The sequence below is a fragment of the Taurulus bubalis genome (genome assembly GCF_910589615.1).
Source record: "Taurulus bubalis genome assembly, chromosome: 13".
NCBI classification, from domain to species: domain Eukaryota; kingdom Metazoa; phylum Chordata; class Actinopteri; order Perciformes; family Cottidae; genus Taurulus; species Taurulus bubalis.
In genome coordinates, this window is record NC_136601.1 from 10,159,621 (window position 1) to 10,174,026 (window position 14,406).

The 14,406-nt window shown below is 38.1% G+C and overlaps 1 protein-coding gene across 1 annotated transcript; it reads left to right on the forward strand.

Moving 5' to 3' along the window:
- Window positions 1-1,055: 1,055 nt before the first annotated feature.
- Window positions 1,056-14,051, forward strand: xpnpep2 (X-prolyl aminopeptidase (aminopeptidase P) 2, membrane-bound; the record flags this gene model as incomplete). Its single annotated transcript, XM_079229221.1, has 21 exons — window positions 1,056-1,107; window positions 1,766-1,827; window positions 2,171-2,281; window positions 2,384-2,447; window positions 3,152-3,256; window positions 4,417-4,503; window positions 4,671-4,814; window positions 5,785-5,886; window positions 7,125-7,206; window positions 7,321-7,522; window positions 8,424-8,513; window positions 8,896-9,005; window positions 9,163-9,240; window positions 10,314-10,385; window positions 10,480-10,540; window positions 10,772-10,841; window positions 11,036-11,140; window positions 11,953-12,012; window positions 12,159-12,235; window positions 12,386-12,475; window positions 13,701-14,051. 21 exons carry the CDS (start codon window positions 1,056-1,058, stop codon window positions 13,899-13,901), a joined length of 2,025 nt encoding a protein of 674 aa, XP_079085347.1. The 3' UTR covers window positions 13,902-14,051.
- Window positions 14,052-14,406: the final 355 nt, after the last annotated feature.

The following is a 14,406-nucleotide window of genomic DNA, read 5'->3' on the forward strand; positions in this document are numbered from 1 at the left end:
AATGCAGCAAATTAAGGAAAATGGAATTGTCATTTTTTCATTTGGAATTGTTGGGTTAACTAACGGGATAGAATGTGTTAGGTGCTTTAGAGGTAGGTTACCTCAAGTCAACCAAGCTAGGATAGCTGTTTTCCCCTGTTTCCGGTCCTTGTGCTCAGTTAAAAACAGTCTCATGGGACTGGCACAGACTGTTTTCCGAAAATGAGCAAGACTAAAATTACATTAAACTAATTCCCAGAAGATAAAAGAAGACATCCTCCTCCTCCTCCTTTTCCTCTCCCCCTTCTTCTTTTAGCGAAATGGCAGCATACATTTGGCTTGAATAGAAGGATTTAAAAATATGTTTTTTTTCTATGGAAATCTATGCAGGATTACAGGGACGTGCCTCATACATTCATACACGCGTTCATGAGCAAAAGATGAAAAGTCACAAACATGAAAAGAACACACATCCCTGTGACTCTTCAGTCACTTATGTGCTGCATATAAACCAGCCTTGTCCATGTTTTTGAATGCACCGAGAGCATCGCTCATGTCATATTGGTGCAAATAATCATGATAGAAACAACACAAGTCTCTTTTTTTTTGATCAAAAACACATGTGCCAGATGACGGGGCATCATATTGGGAATCCCCAACCCACATCCGCTGAGTTGCATCATGAGACAATATAGACCATTGGGCAACACGATGAGATGCAGAGGGAACAAAAATCAGGTGGGTGGTCATTGTGATTGGACACATTATATGTCAGGGCAGAAAGCAATGTTTCTGAGCACCAAGATCCACCCACAAAGCCACTGCACATGATTCCTATCTAAGGGCCGCAGGGAATAGAGATAGTGGCAGAGGAGGAGGAGAGATAGGAAGAGAGAGAGAGAGAGAGAGAGAGAGAGAGAGAGAGGACACTCATGCACTTACAAGCAGGCACCCACACACAATTTCTCATCAGACCCCCACACACACTTTCTCACATACGCTGCATACACATCGGAGCACCTGCTTTGTAGCCACTCTGTCTTTGGATCCGCTCGTGACGGGCTCGTAGTGCCAAGATGCCTTCCTGTGGCTGGTTGTTGTTGGCTCTGTCTCTGGCAGCACTAACAGGTAAAAAGTTCCTCTTTGTCCTCACTGATCTGTCTAAGTGTGAGTGTCAAGTTTCCGATCTCTGTGTGAAGACTTTGCTGCACTTTCTATTTTTTTTATGATGATAACAGACGCTGTAAAGAGGTGCGAGTTGTAAAAAAGGATCATATGCAGTCAGAAATGATTGCATGTGTTAAAAATAGCTTGCAAAAAGGGCATAAGAAATTGCTATCTGCCATTTTCTTTGTGCCTGTTGGTTTACTCATCAGGATTTCTTTGCATACAATTTCCTTCCTTTATAACAGCTCTATTTCATACTCAGACAAATCATCTTTAACATGAACATGATTAAAAAGCAGTCTCTTGATTGATTGCATTATTTTCACTGGACAAGTTGTGGTTATTGTGATTGATATAATTATTGTTTCGCACCGCTGCCATGTTTGAGCTTATCCAGTGTCCTTTACTTTGACTGAGAAGGGTTTTTGTGTGCTTATGAATCCTGAGTAGCATTGATTCCACTCTGACAATCACCGTGTCTGAAAAGATTCAACACGATAAATCACCAAAAAATTAAATAAAATAACAGCACTCTAGGGTTATCTGAAAATGTGCTTCGAAGCACTACTTAATGTCACTTTCCGACGTCTTGTTTGTAACTGTGCGCTTTTCATTTCAGGAAACACTGTTGGTGCTGTTGTATATGAGCGGACTGAGAGGAACTGCTCCCTGTCACCACCGGTAAGTGAATGGAAGCACTGGGATCAAAATAAGAAATTACAGAAATGATGTCATAAAATTGACCTCAAAGAAGTCACGCAGCATTTTCCCATAATGAAGCATGTTGCACAAGTTTTATATAGTTACAGTTAATGATTACTGCTCATGCACAACGTTAATGATTACAGTGAGATTCAGCACGGGATGAATCAGCAGTTCTGCAGGTTTTAATTCAATCTCAAGACTTTTCACACTCTTCGTCTTTCTGTGCCTTTTTGTGTGTGTGTGTGTGTGTGTGTGTGTGTGTGTGTGTGTGTGTGTGTGTGTGTGTGTGTGTGTGTGTGTGTGTGTGTGTGTGTTACAGTACCTCCCCACCACAGCAGTAAATACCACTCTCCAGCTGCAGGACCTACGAGAGCAAATGCTTTCTCTGAATATCTCTGCCTACATTATCCCTGGCACAGACGCTCACCTGGTACATCTGCTGTCCGTCATAATTATTTCATCTGGGTTTAGACCATGTGTGTGTGTGTGAGAGAGAGAGAGAGAGAAAAGCTAACCTCTGTTTCTCTGTCAGAGTGAGTATATCGCACCACGTGATGCCAGGATGGCCTTCATGACCGGCTTTACAGGCTCTGCAGGTACAATCCCTGCCTCCTGTTTCTTCTGCAGCCTTCTCCTCTTCTTCGTCATCGTCATCCTCCTCCTCCCCCCATGCCTCAACTGCCCACGTCTGAATGTTGCGGTCATGCAGCTCCTTTCTTTCTTCCTCACCATACAGCCATCTCATCGTTCATTTAGTTTCATCGTCTTCACTCGCTGCATCATTGCATCTTGTCATTCATCGACGTTCTCCTTCGCAGAGTAACTTCCCCATTAGATCATGAGATATATTTCCCCGCAATAATGGAGAACAAAATTAATGATCTTAGATATTTCTGTACTCAGCTGTGCCATGCATGAAAGGAGAAGAGGACAGATGACATTTCAGTAAAGAGCTGTTTTCACCAGGCCAAACCTTAGGCCAAAGTCAATGTTCTGAGCCTCCATTAAGAATCGGACAAAATTTAGATTCAGCAGTTGTTACCTGAGTGTTTCTATCTGATGTGAAGGTACAACAGTGGAATAATAATGTAAACCCTAGTTATATAACCACCCCTCATCAGCAGGCAGCCATCTCCTCTGTGTTTCTTCATAATCCTCCCGTTTCCCTACAATCACATGCTTACATGTTTCAAGATTAGCTGTCCATTGTTCCAAGTCAACTGTGGCATTTACTGTCGTTTGTAATTTACCGTTGATGCTGCCCTCTCCCTAACGCAGCTGCTGTCCTGTCTCTCCTCAGGCACTGCCGTAGTTACTCAGACCAAGGCTGTTCTGTGGACAGACAGCCGCTACTGGGTTCAAGCTGAGAGACAGATGGATTGCAACTGGGAGCTGGAAAAAGATGGTGAGGGGTGATCATTTTGTGATTACTTGTTTTGACAACGCGGGACACATGGATACCAATCAAATATGTTTGGTTTTGATGATCAGACTAAAAATATCCTGACAAATGTTGCAACTGCTATTACAGGATTTACATGATAAAAATAGCCCATCAACAAACTAAAAGTCACTGCATGTTTTATCTTGCAAATACACTTTTAACACTGACATATAATGCTGATGTTTAGACATTTGTAAAGGACAACAAATATTAGAGAGCAGCTTTTTATGACTTGTATTGGCACCTGTCGTCAGTCAAGGATTGGTACAGTGGCAAAGAGAGCTCAACCCAACAACCCAACACATATTGCTGTCTTCAGTGGGAACAAATGTGTTTGAGGCCAAGCACTATGATTTCTGGTCGTGTGTAGATTTCCAACACATTTTTACCCTTACATAACATTGTTTCTTTTGTTTGGTCTTTTATTATTTTATACCATCCATGGCCGGAGGCATAATGTTTATAGGTTGTCCACGGACAGCCGGTCCATTCTCTTGTACACCATATTTTTAGAATGCGTGGAAGGAATTTATTCAAATTTGGCACAAACGTCAACCTGAACTCAAGGATGAACTGATCAGACTTTTTCAAGGCAACGGTCACTGGACCTCACTAAATAGATTATTGGCCATAACTCAAGAATTCATAGAATAAAAATGTGATGTGATGATATTTTGCACAGACATGGATTTAAACTGTAACTTGACTGGTTGGCGGAAGCATACATCCATGAGCAATCATTATATAGTTTGTATTTAACTCTTGAAACAGAGAATAAAGACCAGACAGTGACCTTTAAATGCATGTAAACTAAAAAATGTATGTCTTTTTATGCAACTTATTGCCCGAAGACAGTAAAACAAGGTTCTAATTGCACCATCAAACTTCGCATTTTAATCAGTTTAGTCTTAATGTATTTAGTATAGGATATTATAGTATAATCTAGTATTCGCTGCAAAGCCATTTCTGCTGATTTGATTAAATTCACATCTAAAAAATAAATAAAACATTTTTCATTATTTTATGATGTATCACACTATACCTGTATTCACTATAGGTAAGTCAAATGGATCCTCTAAAGTAAACAATAAGTTGGTTTTGTCATGTGTGACGTCCCCCAGTGTCCATCAGCAGTGTAGCAGAGTGGCTGATCTCTGAGGTCCCATCAGGCGGCGAGATCGGCTTTGATTCCTTCCTCTTCTCCCTCAGTAAGTCTCTACTCTCAATCCCTCTTGTCAGTCCAGGTTAACAGCAATAAAGTGCTCGCCCCATGTAGATGGAAAATTATTAATGGGGCCTTCAGACGCCACACAGACTGTTTACTTGCGATTGATTGGGATCGTTGTGTGTAATCATCTGCAATTTCCTCCATTAGAAACGCAGGAGGACTACAGCCTCAATCTGGACTCGAGCAATCGTAGCCTCAAGTCTGTTCCTGACAACCTGGTTGACAAAGTGTGGAAGGAAAGACCGCCCGTCCCTCCTAACAACCTCACCCGCCTGCCAGACAGAGTCATACGTGGGTTTCCTTATATGTCTGTGCTGTACACACACTCTGCAGACTACTGGTGCCCTTTATCTTTATGCTGATAAATACCTGTAAACTGGAGGGAAGGCAATAAGCGGCTCCACAAGCACACCCATAAACAGCCTGTTCATGTCTTTATGGCTGTCTGAAGGATCAAATAATAACTTTGACAGAATGGAAAATTCTCTGGAAAAGGAAGTTGTCTGGATGCTCATAGGCCTTTCAGTCTTTATGGTATTAGAATCGACAAATGGAACAAATGGAGAGCATCATAAACATAATGGTGTGTGTGTGTGTGTGTGTGTGTGTGTGTGTGTGTGTGTGTGTGTGTGTGTGTGTGTGTGTGTGTGCGCGCGTGCGTGTGTGCGTGTGCGTGTGTGTGTGTGTGTTTGTGTTTGTTATGTAAGCTTGATCTTATATTTGGCAGCACATTTAGTACATCTGCAGTTATGTTGGCATATTTAAGCTTATTGCTTTGCTTTGAATTTAGAGCCTATAACTTAACTGTGAAGCCTCTCTGCCACCACTCTCATCAAACTCATTTCCAGGCGCAGCAGGCCGCTGTATTGCTACCATGCCCATCAAATGACACACAGCACAGTTAGTGGCTAGCTGGTGAACATAGTGCAACATTTAGTAGCTCAGTGCTCGCATATATACAATATATATATACAATATTGGACACAAACATGACGCCAAATAAAGGATAATGTTGCTTTGTGTCTGCTGAGTGTGTAAATACTGTAGAAAATTGTTGGCTTTGAAGTTCACCACATCAACTTTATAAGATAATATGTCATTGTTGTGTTTTCAGCTCGTAACGCTGGACCCTAGTGGCCAAACAAACTTTAACATATAGTTTAATAAGAATTATGGTGATCATACATAATATAACTCAAATGAGCATCAGCTATAAATTGTCATGTGGATGCAAATAAAAGCAAAATGTGTGTGTTTGCAGAAAGGTCCTGGCAGATGAAAGTGGAGCACATACGGAATCAGATAAGAGACAATCCGTACCAACCGACAGCTCTTCTGCTGTCAGCTCTCGATGAAACAGCCTGTAAGTAACTCTAACTTTGTCCATGAGGCTTTTTATAAATCATGTTGCTGTTTTAGAAAAATAATACCGAACCACAGCTGAATTCACAAAAAAACGACATTGATAAATGTGGATGTATTGTAGTTCATAAAAACATGTAGTTAAACACGCTGTTCTAGCTCTTCACCACCACAGAAACTAAACTTGAATTCTCCCTCAAGATGATTTAATTTGACTTTTAATTGACTTAAATGTACAGAACTACATCCCAATATTAAAACACTACAAAAAGAAAATCAGATCTGATTATTTTAAACAAAAATGTATACAATATAACCTTAAGAGAAGGTGTAAAAACACAAAAACAGTGCAAAAAACATTTAATAATAAAACACACAACAAATTTTTAAATCATTTTCAGTGATAAAAAGAAGAACCTGAATGTAACAAAAACAATCCGACCAATATTGGTTTGAAAATAAGATAATATTATGGATACTATTAAAACAGGATGCAGTTTTACAGTAAAGCGCACAAAACATAATAAAACAACTGAAAAGTACTTATTTTCTGTTTTGGTCGGCCACCTAGTGGCTGCAGGCCATAAATAAGTGCTGAGCGTTGCTCGCCTCAGGGTACTCCGAAAGGACAGGTTGCATCAAAATAAAATGACAGAAGACGAGCACAAATACAACCTCAGCTTTAAGGACTAAACTCTAGCCTGAGTAGTTGCAGTCTGATGAGAAGGATTATGATAAAGTCAGACTGACTGAGAAAATGTGACTACAACACAAAATTATAAAAATATAGGAAACAGACAACAGATGTTTTTTTTTAAATGGACAATACTCTTATCCTTTTTCCAAGATATTCAAAAACACATAAACAAACATTACTTTCTATAATCTCGATATAAACCTTTATTATCGTCAGTAATCATATTATTACACTGATTTGATTAACTGTTTGCAAACGAGATGTTCAGTTCACCACTTTGCAAAAGAACAGTGAGTTCTTCAAAAGCATCTTTCTTACAACGCACACAGGAGCACTGCCGGGTTTCACACCTTCCCTGAATTCTAATTTCAGGATTAGCAAGTCTGTTTTCAATGACAGGAACACAGAAGAGGTCACGTGTATCAGACACAAACATTATATACAAACAGCATGTCTCCAATCAAGTGGATGTAGCAGATGATGTAAATGAATACGCGAGCCGCTTCTGACAGTCAGCGTCGGTGTATTTTTTTGATTTCTAGGGCTGTTCAATCTGCGTGGCAACGACATCCCGTACAATCCCTTCTTCTACTCCTACACACTTCTCACAATGAGTGAGATCTGGTAAATCCATTTTCCAAGGATTACATGTCCCATCACATGTACAAGGTACATAAGGACCTGGAGCATTTTTCGTATATAAACCTTTCTTCTCTGCTACATATCCACATCTCCCAGGCTCTTTCTCCACCTGGACAGAGTATCAGAGGAATTGAGGGTGTACCTGAACGCCTCCTGTAACGCGTCACTTTGTGTGCAGCTGAAAAGCTACGACACGGTCCGAGATCACCTGAATACGTATGTTGCCCGGCCTGAGGTTAAAGTGTGGATCGGCACAGAGTACACAAACTACGCACTTTATGAGATCATTACACCAGAGGTACACAGATATTGTATTTCATTATAGTTACTGTACTGCATCATTTTGTTCTTTTTTTTAATGTTATATTATTATTTACGTTGAATGAAATTCTCTGTGTACATCCAGTAAAATTATCTTTTTGTACTGCTGCACTGTTTTAGCTGTACTGAGTCACCACTTGTAGGCTGCTGCTAGCATATTGTTGGTGTGTGTTGTGGATAAAATCCAAGTTTTTTAAACTGCACTAATGAATTATTTTATATAAATAAGGGATGAAGTGACTATGTTTAATTTGAAAGGGGTCGCTCGGGATGAACTACCCAGATAACTGAGATTCATCAGCAGGTCCCCTCCACTCTACAGAGCGTTTCAGTATCTTCAAAGACTAGAAGTGCTAATCTTCCTGTGATAATCTCCTCATGAATTGATCTGGTGCACACAGTGGAGCGTCAAACAGCTAAAGTGACAGATATTTTCCTCACAAGACCAAAACAGAGCTAAAAGGAGAGTGGTTATTAGACACACCCACAATCCATATGCTAATGTAGACTTGTGTCTGCAGACATGTTTGCTGCAAAACCTTAAAAGATGACAGATAATATGTCGGTGTTGTGTTTACAGCTTGTTTCGCTGCCCCCAAGTTACCAAAATAATGTTGAAATTAAAATAATGCAGGTTTCAGTGAGTTTAAATCGCACAAGGCCATTTATCTGATGACCACCAAGCTGCATAGTTATTTTGTAATATTGAAATAACTCCTTATTCCCTCATATTAGCAATAATCCACATAGTCTTTGGAAGTAAATGCACACAAATAAAAGCTCAGGTTTACTCTCCTGATAAGACCTCTTCAGACTAAAATAGATAGTATTAAAGGATAAATATGTTGTATTCATTATGATTTTTTTGCATCATTTAGGAGAAACTGATGACAAGCTCCTACTCGCCTGTGTTGACAACGAAAGCCGTGAAAGATGAGACTGAGCAGCGAATCTTGAGGGATGCTCATGTATGTGGTCTGCACACAGACATACTCAGGTTACACACTACCCCACCTCCACACATGAGCACAAATATAGGCCACGTCTTTACTTGTATATATATATATATATATATATATATATATATATATATATATATATATATATATATATATATATATATATATATATATGGGACTTTACTGTCAGACTGATGGAACATGTATGTATCGTTTTCATCGGGAGCTTGAACACTTCAGTGAACACACACTCTGATGCATTCATTATCCTGTCCAGAGATGTCTGAACAGCCTTGCAACATACCAGACGACTCGTCAGTCTGTATGATTCGTGGTGATGTGATTGATGTCGAGACTCTCCCGGTCATTGTGTCGTTGTGCTTCTGTGCAGGTGAGGGATGCAGTTGCTGTCATCCAACTGCTGATGTGGCTGGAGAAGGCAGTGCCAGAGGGGAAAGAGACCGAGCTGACTGCTGCACATTACGTCAATAAGTGTCGCGGGTGAGTGCACATGAGATAGAGGAGAACTGAGATACTGCAGTGCTTTGCTACACAAGCAAAATTAAATCAGAATATACAATATATTTTATAATTAGAATAGTTGTGATTACACTCAACTCATAGTTGCCTTTCACGGCTAATATAAACATCATTACAGCAAACAGAATGACAGCAGAGGCCCAAGCTTTGAGACTATCTCTGCAAGTGGACCCAATGCTGCACTGGCACATTACAGGTAAGATTTATTGATGTTTTTCCTTTTCTTACTGACCTCTTCTTTTTAATGTCAAACGTGTTTAAAATTGTTGGGGTAGTTTTGGAGCATGGTTCCTTAAGTTATTGATGAAACTTTTTCAAAGCTCACAATAAGCTGAGAACTAATTTTGAGAAGCCAAAAAGTATTTCGAGGGGGCTTTCTGGTTGCCTTGAAAGGAGTACTCAGATTCTTTTCTTAGGTGAAAGTAGAAATACGCTAATCTAAAAATACTTCATTGCAAGTAAAAGTCCTGAATTAAAAATGTCAGGAAAATGTAATTAAGTAAATTATTCTGTTTTTCTGTGTATATGTTTTTTAGGCTACTCGGTGAATCCTGTTGCATACCATTACAGTTTCATAGTGTTGTTTTATTAACTAATTTGACTGCTACGTACAGATATACATATATATATATATATATATATTTTTAAAGTATAACATAGATTTATATTTGTACATAAGTAGTCATGTCTATTTGTCTTTGTTCAGATTTTTTGTCCGTGCCTTAGCACAGTTTGTCTATTTCTGTGTATGTACATTAAGAGCTAAAAATATAAGTCTAATTCCTTGTATGTGTATACACATTAAAGCTGATTCTGATTAGTACAATATTACTGCATCATATTACATAAATATATCTTGTGTTTTTCTATATAAAAAGTAACTAGTAACTAAAAGCGTAGTTTTCGTCCGAAATTGAGCGGAGTAGAAGTATAAAGTAGCATAGAAAGGAAATATTTAAAAAACAATTGTCAGGTAAAGTACAAGTATGTCAAAAATGTACTCAAGTATGAGCACGGTATCAGTACTTCAATCATTAAAACTTACTCTCTGCCATGATAATCGCAATGTCCCTTTGCGGACCGTTAATCATCATCACCTTCACTCTCTCACTGCTCATTTTTTCCTGAGCTCTCTTCTATCAATCTACATTGTTTAGAAAATGGACACCAGTAATGTAAAACTTTTAAAACACTGTCATGTTCCTTTATATGCACGACAACAATCATCTGCAGGGCTGCTATTATTTCCTGTTGTTCTGTTTTTTGCAGCCCGACAGAAGAAACAAGCAGGAGGTTGACAGTTGATGAGATGTACCTGGTGGACTCCGGCGGCCAGTATCTGTGAGTAAAGACACACTCTGTCTACAGACTCTCCAGTTTCACATCACATCACTTGCATTTGAAATGAGTCATTATGTCTCTCACCTACTATCAGAGATGGAACCACTGACATCACTCGGACAGTTCACTGGGGAGCCCCGACAGCAATGCAAAAGGTAATGCATAAGATAATATAGTGAAAGTGTGAATGTTTGAAGGGATATTTATATTAGATGCCAATCAAATACACTGCAGCCAATCAGTCCAGTTTTTCTGTATCTCTTTGTGTATATTTTTTTCTGTATTGACATCCTTATATAAACCAGAAGCTCTTTCAAAAACTATAATCCAAAATATTTCTTTTACATATTCTGTCCATGTCATTAACCAGCTGTCTGGCTTCACAGGAGGCCTTCACTCGAGTGCTCATGGGAAACATTGAGATATCTCGAACCATCTTTCCCTCAGGGACACGAGGTGGGAATGAAAAGCATTCATACATCATTAAAATGAGATTTACAAAGATTCTACTCTGAAACCTGTTCTAGTTTCACCAGTAGGGAGCCCTGTTTCTCCACTTTTTTTTCAGTTTTAAGTGGATGAATTATAGAAATATATCTGCAGCAGCATGTTTGATTTGAGTTCTCTGTGTGGCTTTTGTTTATCAACAGGTGTAAACATGGAGATGCTGGGTCGCCGGGCGTTGTGGGAGGTGGGCCTGAACTACGGCCACGGCACAGGTCACGGTGTTGGAAACTACTTTGGAGTTCACGAGTGTATGCTCTCTTTTTATTTTCCACACATTTTCAAAGTTTACAACCCCAGTATGACATCGATACAGATATCCAGTGTAGTGACATCTTCATATATCACTTAAAAGCTCATTTTAAAACATAAATCCATCCTATCAGAGTTCAAAGGCAGATATCGATGATCTGTGATGTCTAAAAGCATCATATTTATGATGGTGTTTATGCTGTTTTGCATCAAATTGTACTTCATCACCCTCCTGCTGCTAATACTGTAAGTGGGTACATTTGATAGACTGTATAGCAATTTGCACGACAGCACATATTTCATTTTGCCATGCATCACATCTAGTGTGACCAAATCCACTTAACTCTGCAATGTTTTATAAAACAAGCCACAATGAGGTAGCTAACTCTGATATAGAGCTGCAACTAATTATTACTTTCACTATTGATTAATCTGCAGATCATTTTCTCTTGAATAACTGATTAATTATTTAATCTATGAAATGTCAGAAAATAGTGAATAATGTAAATTACAGTTTCTTAAAGTGAATTTGAATGTCTTGATTTGTCTGATCGGCTGTCCAAAGTATTATATATAATCTATACAAGAGAGAAAACTAGAGAAGTTACTTTTATCTTAAAGAATTACTTACAAAATATGAATGTATATTTTGTAGAGTGAAATACCCCAGTTTGATACTTTAGCAGCTGATAATGGAAGTGTAAACATGAATGCATACAAATTACATTTTTCATTTAATTTTAAGATTAGTTTGAACTTTTCTGTGGTGTTATCTGTAATTTAATGATGTAGAATTGTAATATTTTTCCAGGGCCAGTCGGATTTCAGAGCAACAACATTCCCTTCAGAACTGGCATGTTCACGTCTATTGGTGAGATTTTATTCTTTCTCAAAATAAATCCACGTCCACTACAGATAACACAACATTATGGTAATTTAAAAGGAACTCAACTTTGCATTTAACGTGGCTCAAATGTTAAAATAAAGAAAAACGGATCATGATTTTCTCTCCATAAGAGCCTGGATATTACAAGGAGAATGACTTTGGGATCCGGATTGAAGATGTTGTTGTGGTCGTACCTGTACATACAAAGGTAGCTGGAAACAGAGCTTTATTAATAATATAATATAAATATAATATATATAATAATATATATAATATAATCATGTCAATGATTTCCTGCTTTGAATGAATGATATAAATTCAATATAACTTCTTTGTGACTGTGTTTTTTTTCACCCAGTATGGTGGTCAGTACCTGACCTTTGACACCGTGTCGCTGGTTCCGTATGACAGAAAGCTGATTGACACCACTCTCCTCAGCTCAGAGCAGGTTTGTAATTGTACTCGACTACAGAATTTTACAAAAACACGTTTTCGTGTGAGAGAGTGTGGCATCAACTGAGTCGTTTTCCTGCTTTACAAGTGGCGGTTTCCTCTTAAAAAAAACCTTTACACTTCAGGTCGAAGCTTCTCTGCAGCTCAGAGATCAAAATATTATTTGTGAAAAACAAAACCACGTGTGAACCACAACTATGTTTTGTTTCTTTTCATCGTAAGACAACACATGAGATTTTTTTGGAGCATCACTGTACAGAAACAGACACATCACAAAATGTTAACTTTTCAACAAGCACAAAGAAAAACTGTTTAATTTTTTGGCTGCACAGCTGAGTTCCTCTTTTCTCTTCAACTTCAGTTTATTTCTAGTGAACATCAACTGGAGACTTAAGATCAGTGGTGGAAAGTAACTCCACATCAATTTTGTTTTTCAATTACTGTACTTAAGTAAAACCTAAGTACATTTTAGAGGAATATATTGTATTTGTCAGTTTACTACATTTACCCGACAGCTATAGTTGCTAAATACTTTTAAGATTAATATTTTACACTTAAACAATGGGATATACAATAAAATGCATTGTTAAGGATTAAACTATACAAAACGTTTGTATGATTAGTTACACCTCGACTAAATGCATCAACAAATAAAAAACACTTTCACATTGATGCAGCAGTATTTACAATGTACTAACGTCATATATAATAATATATGAGTCACAGGAGACAGTACAAGTACTTGCTAAATTCAGTACATTTAGCTGATCATACTTTCTTACTTTTGCTTAAGACTCAGATTCAGATTGCTTTATTAGATTTGCAAAATAAATTGGCACTGGCATATAAGACCATAAACAACAATATACAACAATTACTCATCTTAAAATCCTAAAGTGGCCAAGTGGTAGAAATAATAGTCCTTGCACTTTTACTTATGTAAGTAAACAAAATGAGCACATCTTTTGCGACTGTTGACAGAGCAACAAGTGTATTTTACTTTATTTTTTGACCAAGTGGCAGAACAGAACAGAGTGGTCCAATAATTGATCCCTGTGGAACACCATTTTTAACCTTAGACCAGGAAGATACAGTATTATTATATATTTATATTTATTTGTCTATTATCCACTGTTTACTTTTTTACTTCATACCTGTTTTTCACATGCCAGCAGTGTACATCTGTGACTTTTATTGAGATTGGTCTGTTCTCACTCCAGCTTCAGTGGCTGAATAAATACTATGAGACAATACGGAGCCTGATAGGTCCTGAACTGGAGAAACAGGGACTACAAGAGGAGAAGAACTGGATGCTCAAGCATACAGAGTCCCTCGTGGAGTCTGGATCTTCAGCGTCTGTCTGTTCCTCCTCGCTGACCCTCATTGCTCTGGCTGTCGCTCTCCTCCACAACATCATCTGAGCATCTTCATCTCTTTTGCACATTCACAGCAGACTTGCACACTAATGTTACTCCAATGCAGTCTCTATTGAGCAGCTTTACCAGGTTGAGAGATGCAATGGGATTTAACGTTTTTCAATGAAAGGATATATTTGTTTGATAATTTAAGTGGGTGGATAAATATAGATATTATGGTGTTGATATAAAATAAAATGAACTTTTGTGTGATTTTTGATGCTTTTTTGTTTGTTTTTTAATCTTGTATAACCAGCTGATATAATTTTTATTTCATTAAAGTAACAGTCTTTAAAACAAAGGTGTGGACACGAGTCATGAAACTGATGACTTTTTGAATTGACGAAATCAGCAAGACTTGCAACTTGACTTTGACTGACTTAAACACGAGTGAGTGAGATTTCACTTGGACTTGATATAGACAGACAGACAGACTTTATTAATCTCAAAAGAGGTTTAACTGTCAATGCAGCACGGTACAGAAAAAAATCCCACTTTCAGTCATGAAAAT